Here is a 20,900-nt window from a genome sequence, read left to right on the forward strand (position 1 = left end):
CACCTTAAAATACTACATATAAAATTATTTTTTGTTTGACTGAAATTATTTCCTAAATCAAAAAACAAAAAAAATCAGTCTTGCTCTTGCAACCACTTTCAACTTTGTCTATATATTAGGGGGTTAGGGGTTCTAACCCCTGTCAAGAGCAAGCACAACCACAAAGTTTTTGCTCAACCTACAGCCAGAAAGGGATCAGGACCTTTTAACCCCTCTTCTCACAGGACTGCCATCGAAGGGCATGTCCATAAGAGTGGATTGGACATCCCCTGAAAAACCAGTCGACCTCAACCAGGTGTAGCGTTGAAGGGCTACCGACGTGGAAATTGCCCTGTCTAGTGATTCGGCAGTATACAGCCCACAGCGGATGGTAAACTTTGCTGCGTCTCTCCCTTCGGCAACTGCACGGGAGAGTATGGCCCGGGCCTCCTCCGGGCACTGGGGTAGCATTTACACCCACCCATGTGGGATGCAGTGGGGCAACGGCCCAACAGACATGCACTGTTTACCGACCTGCAGTCCCAAGCTGGAGGAAGAAAACATCTTCCCAAGACGGTCCAGCTTTTTGGATTCCCTATCAGGTGGTGTGTTAGGGAATGTGCCTTTGGAAGTGGAGGCTTGGACCACCAAGCCCTCAGGGGTTAGGTGTTGGGAGAGAAAAAAAGAGGGGGGGGGGGTCGCACACACCGGGCGGTGGCATCTGGCAATCACCCTACACAGGAGCCCCTGTGTTGGGCCTGTACCAGGTGCCCAAAAAAATGTCAGTGGCTGCTTCATTAAACAGTAGCAGGGGATCCAAAGAGCTCGCTGCCGGCTGAAGCACCTCCGTCAGGAGGTTAGTATTGACTGCCACTGTAGGTAGCTCGAGGTGGAGAGCCAAGGCCGCCCTACGCAACACCATGGCGTAAGACGCTCCCTCCTCCGTAGCCATGGTAGGAGGAGACAACATGCCACGGTCTGGTGAGGTATCCAGACTACTGGCTTCCCCCAGTTCCTCTCTCTAGTCTGGTTCGTAGCCCAACTGGTCAGTTAAAGAGTCTCCAGACCCCTCCCAGTCCTCCTCCCCTTCCTCTGGCTGCCAATCTGGTCTATAAGAGCCAGGGTAGAAAAAGGGTACAAAAGTACCCGTCGGCGCCGGATCCGGCCCGGCTCCGTGTCTATTTCCAGGTGGAGGCCAGGGTCGACATCGGCTGGGGACACAGTTGGCGCCAGCTGCGGACGTGGTGCTAGTGGAATAGGCACCGGTGGAGGTGCAAAATTGGCGAAGCTGGGCAGGGGTCGCTCCGGGTCCCGGGAAGGGAGGGAAACTGAGTCGACCCTTCGGACTCCGCACGGGGAGCCGCGGGAGGGGCACCACCCGCATCCCTCATTGCGCTGGCCGACCAACGGGGAGAAGTCGATGAGCGACGATGCTTCTTCGACTTTTTCTTGTGGTTTGACTTACCTGAGGAGTCCAAAGACTTGGAAAAAGACTGGTGGTGGTGGCTCAGCGACTGTGCCTCGACCTCCCATGCCACCGGAACCTCGAACTGCGCGGAGCCGACTGCCGGGCCTTGAGAAGCTTTCTGGACCGCTCCCGCAATGACTTTGGCTTCATGGTCCGGCAGTCGGAGCACGACTTGGGATCGTGGTCGTGCTCCAGGCAAAACAGGCACATGTGATGTGGATCCATCACCGACATCAGACAGCTACAGGAACCACAGGTCTTGAAACGGTCATCCCTCGTGCACCAGGAGTCGATAGACACAGCAAAAACAGTGTTGACAAAAGATGAGAATAAGTCAGTCAAAAAGTGACTGGAGGTACCGCTCTCTCCGCATCTGCGCTGGCTGGCGTGGAAAAAGAAAGAACTGACGTCAGTGTGCGAGGGCGGAGTTCTAACTAGCTACCACAACGTCATCCCGGCAACCACGACGCTAACGACTAACGCGGAGCCAACCGACAACACCTTTTGACACGCAGGGGTACGGCTGACGAAAAACTTCCCGGATCCAGTCTGACGCCTGGGGGTAATTCTAAGGTAAGAAATCTATAACTATTTCTTTCAGATTGGCAGATTAAGAAGTCTACCCTGTCTGGCCATAAAACCTCTAGATTCTCAAAAACAAGAGTAAGGAGGAGGCACTATTTAAAGTACAAGAAGGGTAATTAAGGAAATGCAATAAAATCCCAGATCGAAAACGTCCTCCTGTTTATTAGGCTCGAAATTAGTTTACCAATGGGCAAAATACACAATCAGGCCAAAACAGAATAGTTTTGGCCTGATCCCTTAACTCTTAATGATTGTCTGGTATCAGACACCCACTTATAAATCATCTATAGAGAGATTACGGACTTGACAGCTAAGGGAAGAAGACTAATACCGATCTGGCACTAAAAAGGTAAGAAGTTGCATTGTACTATAAAAGTGTTTTTGATTTCCCGAAAAGGAATGCACGTGTTGGAATGATTTACATTTTTCCAGAATGTCCCAGTCTGGCAGTAAGGTGAGCCCATAAAATTAAAAGGAGTGATGGTTGGGGATGGGAGTACGGAGTGCGTTGTGGAATGAAAACTAATTTTTCACTTAAAACATGTAAAACTGACATTAGCTTCTAGCTAATAGCAGATGTTTTAGAATACACTGTACTTCAACGGCATTGGTTTAAGGCAGCATATCCCTAAAGACATTTTTCTCACAATTAGGTCCTCAGTGTTTTAAGTAGCCATTTGTGGATAAAGTAGCTTTTCTAGTAGGCCCAGTGTTGGAAAATGACCTATCATTTTACACTTCAGAAAAGACCACCATTGCATCTTTCTTTTTTTTTTTTTTTAAACAATTTAATTAAAGTTGAAAGCACAGTCGTCATTACAAATACAATATCATACTTCAATTGCAGTGAAATACAGTGCATCAATACTCATAGACTACGTATATTCAGTAGTTTGAGAGGTTGCTGTTCCGGTCGTCTCCGCATTGCCATATCCTCTGTCGGTGAGGTACAAATTTCCCCTCTATAGGCATTCCACCCACCCTATTTCTTGTCCCACTACTTGGGACAGCCCCGTAGTTTGTAGACCTCCTTCTCTGCTATCATGCATCTATCCATCTCCGCCACCCAGCCAACCATTAAAGGCCGTTTATTGGAACCCCAGAGCATCGCTATAGCCCGTTTTACTAGCAGGTACCACAGTGCCACCCATTGGTGCTCTATTTCCGTCAGATCAGTGGCCTCCCTCATCTTTCTACTTTTGACTGTTGAACAGTCACCATCTCTCGAACAAACAGTATAGCTCTCAGCAAGCAATTCAAGATGGTCACACGAAGAGGATGAGAGGGAGAATACATCTGCTAAAACGGTACAATGAGCTTGTGAAAGAGGAAAGTTTTGTTAGAGCAAAGTAGCATCTGCAAGCTCCAAAGACGTTGGTACTTTTGTGGTAGAGTACGGACACCAAAAAACGCACCCTCTAATAAAAGAGTAAAACGATACCCAAACAAAAAGTACAAATTTAAGACTATGGCTCAGTGGAAAACAGCACACTGGGAGTCATATCTATGCAAAGGGTCAGTAGGATGGGACCATGCACCCGGATATCAGCAAGGCTAGCCCAAGACAATGCAGCCATTCTTAATATGGTCGGCGGTAGTTTGATTTTTCCTGGCTGAGAGGGCTTTGTCTACTTTCATCTTTTAATGCGGATGAAGGAAGATTGTGGAAGTCATAAAGTAAAGTAATGCCTCAGGATCGATACAAAATACTATTAAATGAAGAGGTAGTTTAGTTATCTCTTCTTAAACAAAATATTTTTGTAGAAAAATCTAAGTTTTCAAATCCAAAGTCAAAGGAAAAACAGCACAAGAATATATACACTTGACTAATAAATGTCAAAAACAATCATCGCTATTTATTTTTCGTAATATATATATAAACAAATTTTACATATATATATACACATATTTATATTTCACATTTACATTTTACACCTTTTCTCTTTGCCCTACTAATCAATAAGGATGCTTTAAATACTTTATCACACCAGCATTCCTTTGAAATGAAGATCACTCTCTTAAAGAAACTCAAAGGTCTATCTATTGCACCATATATTTATAGAGTATTCTTTATATCCGTTTGATCATATTTAAATTCATATGGGTGTCTTCAAATTATCTGTCGACGCGTTTCAGCCTTAATTATTTCAGGCCTCTTCAGGACTAGGGCAGTTGAATGTGCAACTTCGTAATTCAACTAAATGAAGAGCGGTATATTCGCATTGAAACCAAAATTTCTAAGGGGCTTCTCCTCGATCTTATTTTCTTTTTATACCTTGCACCTTCTGAAGCGATCTCAAAGGAGTGTTTTCTTTCCCTGAAAATGACTAATTCTTACTGGCAACATCACTTTTATCACCAAAAAATAGAGCTCTTAATCCGCTCTCCTTCCACCGCGTACTCCACTCATGCAGCCATCGCTTCAGAAGGTGCAAGGTATAAAAAGAAAATAAGATCGAGGAGAGGCCCCTCAGAAATTTGGTTTCAATGCGAATATACCGCTCTTCATTTAGTTGAATTACGAAGTTGCACATTCAACTGCCCTAGTCCTGAAGAGGCCTGAAATAATTAAGGCTGAAACGCGTCGACAGATAATTTGAAGACACCCATATGAATTTAAATATGATCAAACCGATATAAAGAATACTCTATAAATATATGGTGGAATAGATAGACCTTTGAGTTTCTTTAAGAGAGTGATCTTCATTTCAAAGGAATGCTGGTGTGATAAAGTTTTTAAAGCATCCTTATTGATTAGTAGGGCAAAGAGAAAAGGTGTAAAATGTAAATGTGAAACATAAATGTGTATATATATGTAAAATTTGTTTATATATATTACGAAAAATAAATTGCGATGATTGTTTTTGACATTTATTAGTCAAGTGTATATATTCTTGTGCTGTTTTTCCTTTGACTTTGGATTTGAAAACTTAGATTTTTCTACAAAAATATTTTGTTTAAGAAGAGATAACTAAACAACATCTTAATTTAATTGTATTTTGTATCGATCCCGAGGCATTACTTTACTTTATGACCTGTTTAATCACCCAGATGCCAAAGGGTTAATTGGGTAAACCCCCTTATTTTTGAAGAAGGAAGATTGTGGGGCATATGTATGCAATGGAAAGGGTCAAGCAGAATGTTGCCAACTGCTGTGCAATCAGTGAGGCTAGCCTGAGCCATAGCAGCCAACCCTAAACTAGTAAGGGGTAGTGTAAACTTTCTCCTAAAATGTGCCTATATGGTCCGGGATCAGTGTTCCTGGATGAACTAGGCAGGCAAAGGCTCTGATTTCCCAGAGCAGAAAAAAGCTGCAGAATCTAGTAGACTTAATCAGTTAGCATTCAGGAGGTGTTGAATTAGGAGTTGTGCCAGACATGAAAATACACCTATTGGCTACAATTGTTTTATATCAATGGCCTCTGGTTAGAGATGAGAGCATAGTTAATTGGTGGTGCTGGAGGTTTAATCAAAAAAAGGGAACGTAAGGGAAAATAACTTGTGGACACACATATAAAGTGTTTTTCACAAGGCACACTAATCGGAGATGACTGATTTGCATATGGCTGGGTCTAAACTGGTGTGGCGTGGTGAGCATACAAACGACAAATTTAACTCAGTTCTTTAACGGGGTGAATATTTGATTAGTTCAGCATTCCGTCCCTCACTTGTTCTTTTTGCTTTTGTTGCCCTAAATGGGAAGGGTATGCCCAGACATTGGTCCAGTGCACGCTGTGCCACTCGATTCAAGTTAGACTGGCAGATGAGGGGTGATATCCTGAATCTGGTCCCAGGATGCTTGTTTTCTGATCTGGGGAGGACCTGGCCTGGCAGTTCAGGCTGTACTGTTCCCATGGGAAGCAGGGTCAAGAATGATTTGCATATGGTTGGATCTAATCTGGAAGGGCGTGGCGAGCAAAAAACAAATTATGGAGCTAACCCAGATCTGTGACTGGGGGTTAATGTTTGATTTGTCGAGTATTCCGTCCATTATTTGCTTGTGTTGTAATCACCACTAGACAGTAGCACTACCTTCTAAAAATAAATTAATAAATACAATGAAGCATGGCTACTCCTTTTGGTATTCTTTTATTCTTTCAACAGCAGCTCTACCTGGCGCAGGACACTGGATGGATTGCTGGGCAATCCCCAGATCTCTCTCCCGTCCCATACACTTTTTGGGGGTTGGGCACACAGTATACGGCTGTCCCTAAACTAGTTAGTCCTTAATATATTTATAAACTGCTCTGCAATCTCTCACCTACCCTCACCCATCACACATCAGGCTCTGCATCCCATTACACAATAACTGCACCCCGGTGGTCATCACATAAGACATGAAAACACTTCCAATAAGGGCTCAAATCAAAAACACGCTCCCAAACAGACACACAAAACAGTGCATGGGTAGGCACTTCATCTACTACCCACACAAGGTCATAAAGTGCTGTACAAAGTCTACAATACAACAACAAAAATCAGTGTAAGTCCGAGCGCCTGTAACGGAGGTAGATCTCAGTGCCAGAAATACTTTACTAGCAAGTTTGGTGCTATTATTTTAAGAAATTGTCACAATGTAGTATTACTAATAATCTGGGCATCAATCAGTCCGAAACCAGCTGGCGGGGAAAAGACCTGTAGTAAATGTAGTATAGTAATTTATAAAGGAAAAAGTATAAAAACTAAATCTGTTAAGTAAAATTAAAATAAATATAACTTACATCTTTCTATTGCGAAAGCAGCCAGTGAACTGCTACAGCTTTCATATTCTGAATGGTTGGCTATCAATTTATCAAACATATCCTTCACAACTCTTGAAATATTTTCGAACACAGCATTTCTGCCCTCTGAAAAATGGAAAGGAAAAGCATTTGTTTATCATACAAGGCATATGTGTTGTTTAAAGTTGCTAATTGAAAGATATTTACATCGACGTCTGTCACTGTAATCATTACATCAAAATGTACAACAGTTTGACCCCTTCTACCCACATATTCCTAGCACGATAAGTGTACTACATGCCCTACTACAAAACTGTCTTGAAAGAGAAGCTTGCTATACTGATCATTACTGGTCGGTGGGTCTATGCATACACCCATAAGGAGACACCTCTCTCTGCATGCGTCACTGATTTCACTTTTTTACATGCATTTAGATTTTTGAAATTTACTGGTTGCTGCATAGCAGTAGTACTGTCTAAAGGTCACATCAAAGTGCATTAAGGGAAAAGGAGTAAGAAGATATGGCTACAAATTATCACCTAAACAATGTTAATTTTAACAATAGATTGCAGGAGCCAAGAACAAATGAGCAATTGCACAAAATCTGAGCGGACTAAATTACACTTTATGCACCACAAAAGCAGCAGTGCTGCCAATTGCTCTTTCAAGGGATGTATGTAAACGGAAAACAGCCATTATGGAAGGCTACATGGGATTGTCGGAGAACAGGTGTGGATTTTACTGGCACTAAGCCAATGGGATCCGTCGCATTACCTGCCTGTGGACTACAGAAGCCCCTTCTTTGTTAGGGGTCAAAACTGGGTTTTGCTCCCAAAGCACGGAGGCGGCCGGGATTAAGCCGGTGCGGCTTGTGCCCGCTTGAGGGACTGCGTAGCGACGGTCATTGCACCAGAGGGCACATTGTTATATCCGCAGCCCGCCCATTTTCACCATCTCCATCTTGGATTCTGGCCTGAGACACTGCCCCCCCAACACCCCCCCCGCCCCCCCCCCCCAGGCATATGGCAGTTGGCTTCACCGTTCCGATTAACAGCTAGCGGTTGTGACAGAGAGAGACGTCGGTATGCAGTAAGTGGTAGCCGCCAGCGTATCTAAGCCTGAGAGGGGAGAGAAAGCTATGACTGTTTCTTTTGTGTCACTGGGGGAGGGCAACACCTGTCATCCTCTGCACCTGTATCCAAAAAAGGAGGGAGGGGGGGGACCAGGAGCAAGTTAGTGGTCCAGTGCCTGTGCTCCGAAAAGTCAATTAGGTAATTACTGTAAGGCACTGTTCCAGGGTCGGTCTGATTGAAAATCAACCCAGACCGTACCTCAACAGAGAGAAAGTAAAGAGAAGGATCTATATGATAGAGGTCTAGGGTGGGGTACTTAGGAAGGGGGGAGACAGCATGAGTGTCTCATGTTGCCCTCACACATCCCGAGGGATGTCATGCTTCATCATCGGGCGGTGCTCCTCGTCGGGCCGGCGGTGCAATGCCCTACGGGTCCCCCGAAGGGTCTCTTTAGCGGAGATCTTTTAAGAGCGCTGCCGTTTGGTGCATGCGGGTATGTGGAGGGGAAGTACCAAGGTCAGTGGTGCTAGTGGTGTGTGCAGGACTAAAAATACCTAAGGGTTACCAGGGAAGCTAGTTTAATAAGAAGGTACCCTTGGTACATTAAAATACGTGGCAAAAGTGTTACTAATTAAAACGTGATGTGTTTAGTAGTAACTAAAGGTACAGGTCAAATGGTCGACATGTTTCGCGCCTAGTGGTGGTCAAAAAGATCCGGGGCGCTTCATCAGGACCAGTAGAGGTGAATAGTGTGGGGAGAGGTGCCCAGACTATGTGTAGTGGCGGGGGGTAAAATATCGCCCTCCCACTCGGCAATAAAGGGGGGGGGTTTAGTGTCTCCTAAACAGGTGGTGTCTGCAGGGAGAGGTATGTTATGCCCCCTTTGACTTAGACCTAAAGTAGGAGCTGGAGTTGCTCCTTGAGTTTAAAAAGCGGCGTAGGAGGCCCACACCATCTAGGGGGGTTGCTCAGGTGACGGCACTGGAAACCTGCCCGGTCCTGACGCCTGCTCGAAGGTCTGCACCTGACAACGACCATCCACGCTGACATCGCCCGGAATGAAAACTACAGAAGCAGGTGGTGAAATAATAAATGCACTGGACTCTTTGTTGTTGAGAGCTGCAGATTTGCTATCTAAGAGATTGAGATGACGGAGCGACGCCTCTTGTGGAAGAGGTAAGCTCTGTCCCGGACCTAAATGGCACAGGCACTCCACCAGTTTTGTCAAATTGTAATATAGTTTCTAGTACCCCTGCTTCGTCTGATATTTCTAAAGATCCCGAAATTGATGGCAGCCCAGTGATGGAACTGGTGAAAGGAAAGAAGGAAGGGCTAAAAAATCTGCTATAGTCAAGTCTGTGAAACTTAATAAAAACTCTCATTTTGAATCACTTGTGGAAACACAAGTACCACCCGCCCCAAGAACAATTTCACCACCCCTCCCCTCCTTGACTGCCTATGGCAGAAATTGGAGAAAATCCTTTCAATGCTTCTCCAACCGATACTTAGTAGACTATCCAAAATAGGGGAGAGCATAACTCCTCTCCAATTGAAGAATCGGTACTGAACTAGTAGGGGGAAAAGCGGTAAGGTATTCTGAACCTGAACTACTATCTGGCCATTTGGACCACTCTACTGCACCTTCTTTGCTGCTTCGGGAATCTGTATCAACATTGCCGGTTGGGAATGTGGTCGACCTGCCTAGCGTGCAAACCCATAACTTCTTGACTGAGGGCACGCAAAGGAACTCCTTATTAGCCCGCCAGCCACCAAAGACCTGCTCTATTTTAACGGTAGAGGGGCATCAAACTGGGAGGGTGGATAGTGGGACTACCCCTCATGGGAATAGTGACTGTATGGGCGGAAGGGGTGGTGTGGACTTTAATCAAGGGCACGCAATTTTGCAGAGGGCGTTGCCGTTCAAAACATGGAGGGAGATTAGATCTGCCCTCGACAGCATGCCCCTTTGTTATTATTCTATCTAGCTAACATCCCAGAATTGAAACCCGATCAGCAGGAATTCACTGAACCGTTAATGCATAAGGCCTTATACTCGCTCTCAATTTTCGATGAGCAGGATTAATTTATACCAACATCTTATTATGGCTAGAAAAGTGAATTGGGTAGGATTTGCTCTGAAACCCATAGGAGGGGATTGTATAGTCCTAAATTTCAATAATCGACTAGTAGGTGATTGATTGAGATTGTTGCCTAACATCCTATCACTTGACACTGAGATCTTTGCACTTCTGTTAGGTTTCTTTTACAAACCTTGTAGATCTATTAAAACTGCACAGACTAAGGTGAAGGCTCTTATCTCCTTTTGCCCCCTGTCAACACTTATTCTCCCCAAATAAGTGCTGCTGTACCCGTCAGTAATAGCTATGCCTTATTGGGAGACCTTGATGCATGCGATTGACTCTCTAAACCCCCAGCAAATTTGCGTGTAAAAAAACATTATGGTCCCCTCACTTGACCTAGTGTAAAGGGACATGGAAGTTCTAAAAATTCTCTCATGGAACATAGCGGGTTCCAACCAGAAAAAAAGTAATTCTGATTGGCTGGTTCTGGTGACTCAATATGATATTGTATGCTTCCAAGAAAACCTGGGAAATTGACCAGATACGTATTGAATATGCTACTTACCAGTATGCATCTGTTCTTGGCATGTAGGGCTGCTGACATTCATATCTGTGCATAGATCGCCGCCTAGTGTTGGGTCCGGATGTTTGCACGTTGTTGTCCTGGAAGAGTCTTCGAAGTATCCTGGGATAGGCGACTCCTCCCCTGGACTACAGTGCGCATGGGCATCCTCTCCATCCTCAGATTGTTTTTCGCCATTGTGGCAGTGATGGAGTAGATATAGAAAGTGATGACCATGCTTACAGTAATTCTGAGAGCTGCAGCTGCTACAGGCGCCGGGGATGAGGGAGGGCGATATGAATGTCAGCAGCCCTACATGCCAAGAACAGATGCATACTGGTAAGTAGCATATTCAGTTCGAGGCATGTGGGCTGCTGAATTCATATCTGTGCATAGAATACATAGCAGTACCTCCTATTAGCGGCGGCTACCAGTGCCAGCTGCAGCGGTCTGAAAAAGAGTTTTGAGAACAGCCTGTCCTACAGCTGCCTGCTGTTTTGATTGCACATCTACACAATAGTGTTTGGTAAATGTATGTGTAGTGGACCAGGTGGCTGCTCTACATATGTCATCCAAAGGAATGTTTCCTAGGAAAGCCATTGAGGCCCCTAACTTACGTGTTGAGTGGGCTCGTGGGGGAATCGTTAATGTGCGTTTAGCCTGTTGATAGCAAATTTGAATACATTTAACAATCCATCTGGCTATTCCTGCTTTGGAGATAGCGTTACCTTTGTGGTGTGGGGCAAAGGCAACGAAAAGTTGTTGTGTTTTCCTAAAGGGTTTGGTCCTGTCGATATAATACATGAGGGCCCTTTTGACATCTAGTGTATGGAGTGCCCTTTCTGCGACAGTTTGTGGGTTTTGGAAGAAAACGGGCAGTTCAATGGTTTGATTCATGTGGAACTGCGATACCACCTTTGGCATGAATTTGGGGTTGGTACGTAGTACGACCCTGTTGGCGTGAACCTGTATAAATGGCTCTTGAACGGTTAGTGCCTGGAGTTCACTAACTCTTCTCAAAGAAGTGATCGCTACTAGGAAAGCTACTTTCCAGGTAAGGAATTGAATCTCGCATGAGTGTAGAGGTTCAAAGGGTGGACCCATCAGGCGTGTGAGGACCAAGTTGAGGTTCCACATTGGAGCTGGTGGGTGGCTTGGTGGAATGACTCGTTTGAGTCCTTCCAAGAATGCTTTGATGGCAGGCACTCTGAATAGAGAGAGGTGCTGCCTGGTCTGCAGATAGGCTGATATTGCGGTCAAATGGACACGTATAGAGGTGTACGCCAGATTGCATCGGTATAGGTGTAATAGGTAACAAATAATGTTTTGGATGGATGCGTCTAGCGGGTTAATGTCATTATTATTGCAATAAATGACGAACCTCTTCCATTTTGCTGCATAGCAAGCTCTGGTAGTGGGTCTCCTGGCCTCCTTAATGATGTCCATACAGTCAGGTGGCAGGTTTAGGTAGCCAAACTCTAGGACTTCAGGAGCCAGATTGCCAGGTTCAGCTGTTGTGGATCTGGGTGCTGAATCTCTCCATGGTTCTGCGTCAAATGCTCGGGTTTGACCCGCAGCCTTTGATGGGGCACCACGGAAAGTTCGAGAAAGGTGGTGTACCACGGCTGGCGTGCCCACGTTGGAGCAACCAGGACGAGCGTCAGTGAGTGTTGACGCAGTTTGCGTGCCACCAGCGGTATCAGTGGTGCTGGGGGAAAAGCGTACGCAAATCTGCCGGACCAGTTCATCCATATCGCATTGCCCTGCGACTGCGGATGTGGGAACCTGGCGGCAAAGCTTTGGCATTTTGCGTTTTCGCTTGTCGCGAATAGGTCTATCTCTGGATGACCCCACTGCTGGAAGTACGGTTGGAGTACTGATGGGTGTAACTCCCACTCGTGCATCTGGTGGCTGTGTCTGCTGAGCAGATCCGCCATCTGGTTGTCTTTGCCGGGGAGGTGTTCTGCCATGAGGAACATGTTCCTTTGAATGGCCCACTTCCACATGCTCTGAGCCAGATGAGACAACTGCGGAGAGTGTGTTCCTCCCTGCTTCTGTATGTAGTACATGGCAGTCATGTTGTCCGTCCGGATCAACACGACTTTGTTGCACAAGTGTACTTTGAATGCTTTCATAGCGAGGAAGATTGCCATCAGCTCTAGAAGGTTGATGTGCATCTTCTTTTGTTGTTGTGTCCATAGTCCCTGCACTGTGTAATGGAGTACATGAGCTCCCCATCCCTGGAGAGACGCGTCCGCCGTCAGTATTATCTGTGGGACAGGCTCTTGGAAAGGTCGGCCCTTGCAAAGGTTTTGTGGATTCCACCAATGCAGAGAGTTGTATGCCCGACCGCTCACCAACACTAGGTCTTTCAACTGTCCTTGAGCCTGATTCCACTGACGTGCTAAGCACTCCGGAAGCGGGCGCATATGTAGTCTCGCGTGCGGGACTATGAAGATGCAGGAGGCCATCATGCCTATCAACTGCATGAACACTAGCGCGGGAAGGGAGTGTTGTGGTTTGAACTTGGAAATCAGCATTTGCATGCTGTTGATTCTCACCAAATTTGGCTGAGCTGTGGCCGCCAGAGTGTCTATAGTCGCACCTAGGTACTGTTGTACGTGTGCGGGCTGTAGATGGGATTTTGGGTAATTCAGTGAGAACCCCAGACTGTGAAGGAGGTGAATGGTGCGGGACATGTGGCTGGCACATTGCTGGGCTGACTTTGCTTGAACAAGCCAGTCGTCCAGGTAAGGGTAGACGTGTATGTGCTGCCTCCGTAGATGTGCCACCACAGTAGCTAGGCACTTTGCGAAAACCCTGGGTGCCGTTGTCACGCCGAAGGGAAGGACTTTGAATTGGTAGTGCTGCCCTTGAACAGTGAACCTGAGGTATTTTTTGTGTGAGGGGTGAATGGGTATGTGGAAATACGCATCCTTGAGGTCCAGTGTGGCTAGAAAGTCTCCCTGCTTGAGCAGCGGGAGGACTTGCTGTAGAGTGAGCATGTGAAAATGCTCGGAAAGAATGTATCTGTTTAGGGGTCTCAGGTCTAATATAGGTCTGAGTGACCCGTCCTTTTTCGGTATTAAAAAGTACAGGGAGTACACCCCCGTACCTTGCTCGTGGACGGGTACGACCTCTATTGCGCCTTTTAGAAGCATACTTTGCACCTCCTGCTGTAAGAGCGTTAAGTGCTCTGAGGACATAGGACGGTTTTTTGGAGGTATTGTGGGTGGAGTGGAGGTTAGTTCTAGACAGTAACCGTATTTGACAATATCTTTGACCCACCTGTCCGTGGTGATGGAGGTCCACGTGGACAGGAACCTTTGTAGCCTTCCCCCGACAGGTGTTATGTGGTCGGGAGGAAGGGAGAGGGCGTCACTGCTTGTTCTTGGGGGAGGACCTGGTGTTGCCGTAGCCGCGTCCTCTGCCCTTTGTACTGGAGCCACGATATCCACCCCGGGTGTTTTTATCGTAGGTGGTTTGTGTATTGCCCTTGTTGTATGTTTGCTGTGACCCCTGTCCTCTACCTGCTCCTTTATTTCCGGGGCGACGAAAGGAGCCGCTCCGAAAGGACTGAGTCTGGAGAGCCCCCATGGACTTTGCAGTGTCCGTGTCCTTCTTTATTTTCTCTAGGGTGGTGTCAACCTCCGGGCCGAATAAATAGTCGGGGTTGACAGGCTGGTTGAGTATGTTGTTTTGCACCTCAGGTTTGAATCCGGAGATTCGTAACCAGGCATGTCGTCGCAGCATGACGCTAGTGTTTATGGCCCTGGCAGCTGTGTCTGCGGCATCCAGCGCACACTTGATGGATGCGTTTGTGAGGAGCTGTCCCTCCCTGATGAGGATCTCTGCACCTTCTCTGTATTGGTCAGGGAGATGTTGGATTAGTTGCTCTAATGTGTCGTAGTGCGCTCTATCGTAGCGAGCGAGGAGTGCTTGAGTATTGGCAATGCGCCATATGTTGGCTGCCTGGGCGGCAACCCGTTTGCCAGAGGTCTATAACACCTTGGACTCTTTGTCCGGGGGAGGAGCGTCACCTGTTTGTGAGTGTGCCCTCTTGCGAGCATTCGCAACGACAATGGAATCCAGAGGTAATTGGCCTCTGATGTAAGTAGGGTCCCCAGGCGCTGATCTGTATTTCTGGTCGATCCTGGGGTTTATCACTCTTGCCCTGGTGGGTTCCTTGAAGATGTCCTTTGCTGGTTTGAGGACACCCTTCAACATGGGTAGAGTTTTTATATTCCTTTCTGAGGATGCAAAAGTATCCATAAGAAAGTCGTCCTCGACGGTGTCCGAGTGAAGTTGCACCCCATGATTGGCCGCAGCACGTTCAATTAGAGCGTTGAACGCTGCCGTGTCCTCTGTGGGAGATGTTTTTGCTCCATAGAGTTGCGGGTCTTGTGCATCCATAGGTGCACCTGGGTCCACAGGGTCATCCCAAGTTTGATCAGGGTCCTGTTGGCCGTTAGGGTCCATGTCTCCGGGGTAGGGGACTTGGTCACCCATGTAGTCCACCAACGCATCCGTGTCGGAGTGTGTGGGAGAGAAGGATTGTGGATCCTGGTAGGGTGAGTGGAAAGGTTCGTAAAGAACTGGTTCTGAAGCCACAGGCAGCTTTCTTTTAAGTGGAATCCTGAAGGAGTCCAAAGCCGGCTCCGAAGTTATTTTCCGTTTATGGATAATCATCCTGCCGGTGTCGGCGTCGATTAGATGCGATGGAGACGTCTCCGCAGAGCGTTCGGCAGGCGTGATCGTGGTATGGGTCACCCGTGTCCTGATTTGGAACAGTTTCGGGGCCGTGGATGGTGGCAGGCCAAAAGTAATGTTGGCTGGTGTCGAAGAGGCTGCTGGAGCTTTAATTGGTTCGGAGCCCGACGTGTCCTGGAGGACCATTTTCTTTTTGGTGCTTTGCGCAGCAAGGGGTCGCGTCTGGAGCGCCCTCGAGTCTTTTGCACCGACCGGTTCTGTTGAGGCGGTTGTGGATTTTTTCGGCGCCGGTGGGTCATCGAGTCGAGGGGCGGGAATGGCCGTCGACTTCTTCGATGAGTGTGGCTTTGGTGTCGCCGTGGAAGCGGTGTGAGACGCAGCAGGCTGTTTGACCTTTGGGGTCGGAGTCGATTGCGTCGGTGCCGGGAGCCGAGCAGGTTTGGTGGTACCGAAGGCCTTCTTCCTTATGTCGACTCAGACGTCGGCCGCTTCGAGTTCGGCACCGAAGTCTCGTTTGGTGCGCTCGGTGCCGATGTGTTTTGCTGGCGTCGAAGGTGTGGAGGGCCTCGATCCGACCAGCGCCGGTTTCGGTTTCAATTGAACCAATACAGCTTTCGGTTTTGAAGAAGGGAAACCAGCCGTTTTGGGCATTAATGGCTGCCGCTGAACGTCCGAGGCCGGGCCCGAGGGCGGGGCCGAAGAACTGCGGGATAGGTCTTGGGTAAGGCCCGAAGGCGATCCCTCGACCGGAGCCATAGACTGTTGCACTGGGCTTTCTTCAGTCTGAACGGGTAGGCCTTGCTCGTCACCGGAGCTACTCTCTTCGGCCCCTAAGGCCTCATTGTAGTCTCCTACCTCGGTGTCGTCTTCATCTCTGCGAAATAGTGTTTCGTCGACGTCTTCCGATCCGGAGTCATGTTCGGAAACGGGACTGGAGGGTAGGTTCTCCACTTCTTCGACATCTTCGGTCTCGGCGTTGAAGATGTCGGCCGGGGCCGGTGCCGCTTGCTGCGCCTCGAGTCTCGCCGCTCGTCGATTCCGTAGAGTCTTCTAGGATCGAAATCTGGCACAGGCCATGCATGTAGATTCGTCGTGATCCGGTGAAAGGCATTTGTTGCACACCGGATGGACGTCGACGTGGGAATATTTCGCATTGCATACCGGACACCTCTTGAATGGTGTCCTCGATTCCATCGTTGATGTCGAATCGACGGTCGGGTAAGATGCGAAAGTTTGTTCTGGAAGTTAGTAAACTAACAAGATACTATCGATACCGATCGAGAACAGTACCGACGCGAACTAAAGGCCTTTTGGCCTGAAAAAAGATTTTCCTAACTTGAGTCAAGATAGCACATCCGAACCCAATGGCGGAAAAAAACAATCTGAGGATGCCCATGCGCACTGTAGTCCAGGGGAGGAGTCACCTATCCCAGGATACTTCGAAGACTCTTCCAGGACAACAACGTGCAAACATCCGGACCCAACACTAGGCGGCGATCTATGCACAGATATGAATTCAGCAGCCCACATGCCTCGAACCGACGATTACCATTTCTTCCAGACACACAAAATGTGTTCTAGAGCCTGGTGGGGGGGGGGGGGGAGAGAATAGTAACCCTAGTTGCCAATACAACTAGATTTAAGGTAATTAAATTCCTGAACACCTCATCTTATTACCAAATTCTTCTGTGTGAGGGCTATACGGTCAGGACTGGATCCTGATCAATTTCTACAATAACAACTTTGTAGGCAACCTGGCAACGGTCTTAGAACTATTGGAAAGGGACATTGGCCACCTGATGAAATCTTACCACAAACCCCTTGATATACTTTGGATGGGCGATTTTAATGCCCATAATTGTAATAGGGTTGGTTCTACCGCATGTGGTTTCACTGATGGGGATAGTCTCCCTCACTTCAGGTACAACGATTATGGGAACACTCTAAATAGACTATTAATAGCTAACAGCCTTGAGATAATTAATCCATATGATATTATAACTTGCCAATTAGATTTTGTTTTCCACTGAGTCCTATTACTCAACTCTTCATTATATCCTGGTCTCCGAATCCATCAGAACCCCTTTTACTGATATTAAGACACACGTTATTGCCTTTAGTGATCATGTTGCAATTACCTATCATATGCTATTTAGGCAAAGACTGAAATCTCCTAAGAATTTACTACCAAAGATCTCTATTGCAAGGAGAAATTAGGTTCTTTTGAAATTGGAAAAAGTTGATACTCCAAATTTTATTTGGGGAATTATTGCTGAAATGAAGCAGGAAATTACAATTTGTTTGGACCCAAACATAACTGGCAACACTATATCAGTAGCCCTTGAGCGGATTCTATTGGAAATTCAAGACAACCTGCCTTGCCCAATTTCTTAGACCTGCAGGGAGGTTCGCTGGTTCGAGGATGCGCAGATCTGTTTAGCCAAAGAGCCAGGTCTTGAGGGTCGTCCTGAAGGTGTTCAGGGAGGAGGCGCGTCTGATGTCTGCCGATAGCTCGTTCCAATGTGAGAGAAGGATCTTCTGCCTGCTCTGTGGATGCGCGGGGTTTCGGCCAGTTTCGGTTTGGGTACGTGGAAGTTGAATCTGTTTAGGTATTTGGGTCCATTGTTCTGTAGGCATTTGTAGGCGAGAGTGAGGATTTTGAAAGTGACTCTTTTCTCCACGGGGAGCCAGTGGAGACTTCGTAGGTGTTGGCTGATGTGTTCGTGTCGAGGGATGCCAAGGACGAGTCTGGCGGTGGTGTTCTGTATTGTCTGGAGTTTGCGGAGTAGGGACTTGTTGATTCCGGCATAGAGTGCGTTTCCATAGTCCAGTCTGCTGGTGATGAGTGCGTGGGTGACTGTCTTCCTCGACTCAGGGGGGAACCACTTGAAGGTCTTGCGGAGGGTGTTGAAGCAGCTGGAGGTGACGGCGTTGACCTGACGGTTCATGGTGAGCAATGAGTAGAGTACGATGCTGAGGTTCTTGGCGTGGTCTGAGGGGGTAGGTGGGCTTCCGAGGGCGGTCGGCCACCAGGTGCTGTCCCATGCAGAAGGGGTGGAACAGAGGTCGAGGACTTCTGTCTTCTCGACGTTGAGCTTCAGGCAGCTGTTGGTCAGCCAGACTGCGACGTCTTGCATTTCTTTCAGGAAGTTGAGTTTGACAGTGGTGGGGTCTTTGGTGAGGGAGAGGATAAGCTGGGTGTGGTTGGCGTAGGATACGATGTTGAGGCCGTGTTATCGGACGATGAGAGGGGGGCCATGTAGATGTTGAAGAGGGTGGGGCTCAGGGATGTAACCTGTGGGACTCCGCAGGTGATTTTCGTGGGGTCAGAGTGGAAGGGTGGGAGTCTGATCCTTTGGTTTTTTCCGGTGAGGCATGATCGGATCCAGTCCAGGGTTGTTCCTTGTATGCGTGCGTCGTGTAGTCTGGCGACTAGTGTGCAGTGGGAGGCTGTGTGGAAGGCCGCTGATAGGTCAAGTAGGAGGATGGGTGCGGAGTGACCCTGGTCCAGGAGGGTGCAGATGTCGTCTGTGGCAGTGAGTAGGGCGGTCTCTGTGCTGTGGTTGCTTCGGAATCCAGATTGGGATGGGTCGAGGACGCAGTTCTCTTCATTGAAAAGTGTCAGTTTCCTGTTGACCGCTTTCTCTGCAACTTTGGCTGCGAAGGGGAGAAATGAGATGGGCCGTTAGTTCTTGAGGTCGGTGGGGTCAGCTGTGGGCTTCTTGAGCAGGAGTCTGACTCCTGCGTGCTTCCAGTCGCCTTAGAAGGGGCCTGTTTTGAAGGTGGTGTTGATGGTGTGTTGTAGTTCGGGTGCGATGGCGGACTCAGCTCTGTGATAGATGCAAGGGGGGGCAGGGGTCGGTGGGGGCCCAGAGTGGATGCTTTTCATGGTTGAGGCGGTGTCTTCGGCCGTGATCGGTGTCCAGTTGGAGATGGTGGGCTGGCTGGTGTTTCTGGGGGTGGGAGGCCATCTGTGGCGCCTGGTGGATGGTCGATGAAGTTGTCGTAGAGGTTTTTGATCTTGAGGTGGAAATAGGTTCCAAGCTTGTTGCAGAGGTCTTGGGATGGGGGACGTTTGTGGCTTCGCTGCGTGGGTTGGTGAATTCTTGAATGACATTGAAAAGTTCCTTGGAGTTGGCGGAGTTGGCCAGGATTTTGTTGTGGATGAAGTTACTCTAGGAGGCTCTGATCTGGTTGTGGTAGTCCGTCATGGTGTCCTTGTAAGTGATGTGGTTTTCGGTTGTCTTGGTGGTCCTCCAGTTCTTCTCCAGGCGTCTGCAGGTGCGTCTGGCTTCTTGGAGAGCCATGGTGAACCAGGTGGCTTTCCTGGGGCGTTGTCTGTCGGGGTTGCATAGCGGGCGAGCTCATCTGCGCAGTAGGAGATCCAGGTGTGAAGTTTTCCGACTGCGTTGTTTGCGTCGGGTGCCCAAGTGTGGTTGTCACGGGTGAGGGTGGTTTTAAGTTGCTCGTCGGTAACCTTGCTCCAGTTCCTTCGTAGTGGGCATGGGGCTGGTTTGGGTGCCTTGGTTTTGTTGATGGCGAAGTGTATGCAGTGGTGGTCGGTTCATGGCGGCTGTGTTGTGTGGCTGAACTGGACGCGGTTTCTTGCCGTGAAGATGGGGTCGAGGGTGTGTCCTGCTCTGTGGGTTGGTGTGTTGACAAGTTGTTTAACTCCGATGCTGGCGAGGATGTCACGAAGGCTAGTGGAGTTGGGGTCGTTGGGGTTGTCGAGATGGGAGTTCAGGTCTCCAATGAGTATGTAGTTTGTTTAGGCAATGGCGTGAGGTGTGATGAAGTCGGTGATGGCGAAGGGTGTTCGGGGGGGGGGGGGGGGGGGGGGGAGTCTCTAGACGAGCGTTCCTCGGAATGTCGCTTTGGGGGTGGTCTGGATCTGGAAGTGCAGGTGTTCGGCGGTGGGGAAGGTTTCGCTGGAGGTGGTGAGGCGGAGGGTGCTCTTGTGGGCAATGGCAAGGCCCGCTCCTGGATATTGTATCCGTTTGGGATGGCGGTGCTGATGTCAGGGGCGGACGATGCATTGGTCCAGGTCTCTGTGAAGAAGGCGATGTCTGACGAGAGAGAGTCAAGTTGGGTCTAGATTTCCATGGCATGTTTGTGTACGGAGCGTACGTTGCAGAGGATGCATTTTAGGGTGTCGCCGGTGCGGGCGTCGGCGGTGTTGGTGGCCGGGGTGGCGGTGAGGGTCTGGCAGCAGTGGAGGCAGGGGAACTGCCCGTGGGTCATGTTCAGCTAGGCCTGCTGTCATTCTCTAAGTCTTCCAGGGTTGAGTAGGAGGAGGGTGGTGGTATCATAGCGATGGGTAGTGGGAGGTCAAGCGTTCTTGGCGCTGGCCGCGTTCGGGCGCAGACAGGCTTGCCTTTGGCGCGCCAGCGGCGCGACCGCGCAGGGGCCGCTATTAAGTAGGGGAGGTGGGAGGAAGGAGAGGCTGGGAGGCAGGAGCAGGGGAATTCGGGGGGGGGGGGGGTGGGGGGGGAAACAACAGGCAGGCACGAGAAAATAAAACAGTGGTTGAATTAGAGCAAGACACAGATGGGCATAATAACAGTGGCACAAAAGGGAAAAAGAAGGAAAAAAGGAGGAGAAAGGTTACGGTGGTAGCAGGCAGTCTGGTCCCAGTTGGAGCGGGCAGCAGGCGCAGGAGCGGACAGCAGCCTCGAACCTCCCAAGGAGGAGGTCGGGTCTGGAGGCAAGAGACGGCACAGC

The 20,900-nt window shown here is 48.5% G+C and overlaps 1 protein-coding gene across 2 annotated transcripts in view; it reads right to left on the reverse strand.

Moving 5' to 3' along the window:
- ADAD1 (adenosine deaminase domain containing 1) overlaps window positions 1-20,900 on the reverse strand; it is a 756,025-nt gene that overhangs the window by 445,951 nt on the left and 289,174 nt on the right. For both annotated transcript variants that reach the window (XM_085641552.1, XM_085641551.1), the window contains one exon: window positions 6,754-6,879. In XM_085641552.1, coding sequence (XP_085497678.1) covers window positions 6,754-6,879 — 126 coding nt within the window. The remainder of the gene's footprint in view (window positions 1-6,753; window positions 6,880-20,900) is intronic.

The sequence above is a fragment of the Triturus cristatus genome, chromosome 2_2, assembly GCF_964204655.1.
Source record: "Triturus cristatus chromosome 2_2, aTriCri1.1, whole genome shotgun sequence".
Lineage (NCBI taxonomy): Eukaryota > Metazoa > Chordata > Amphibia > Caudata > Salamandridae > Triturus > Triturus cristatus.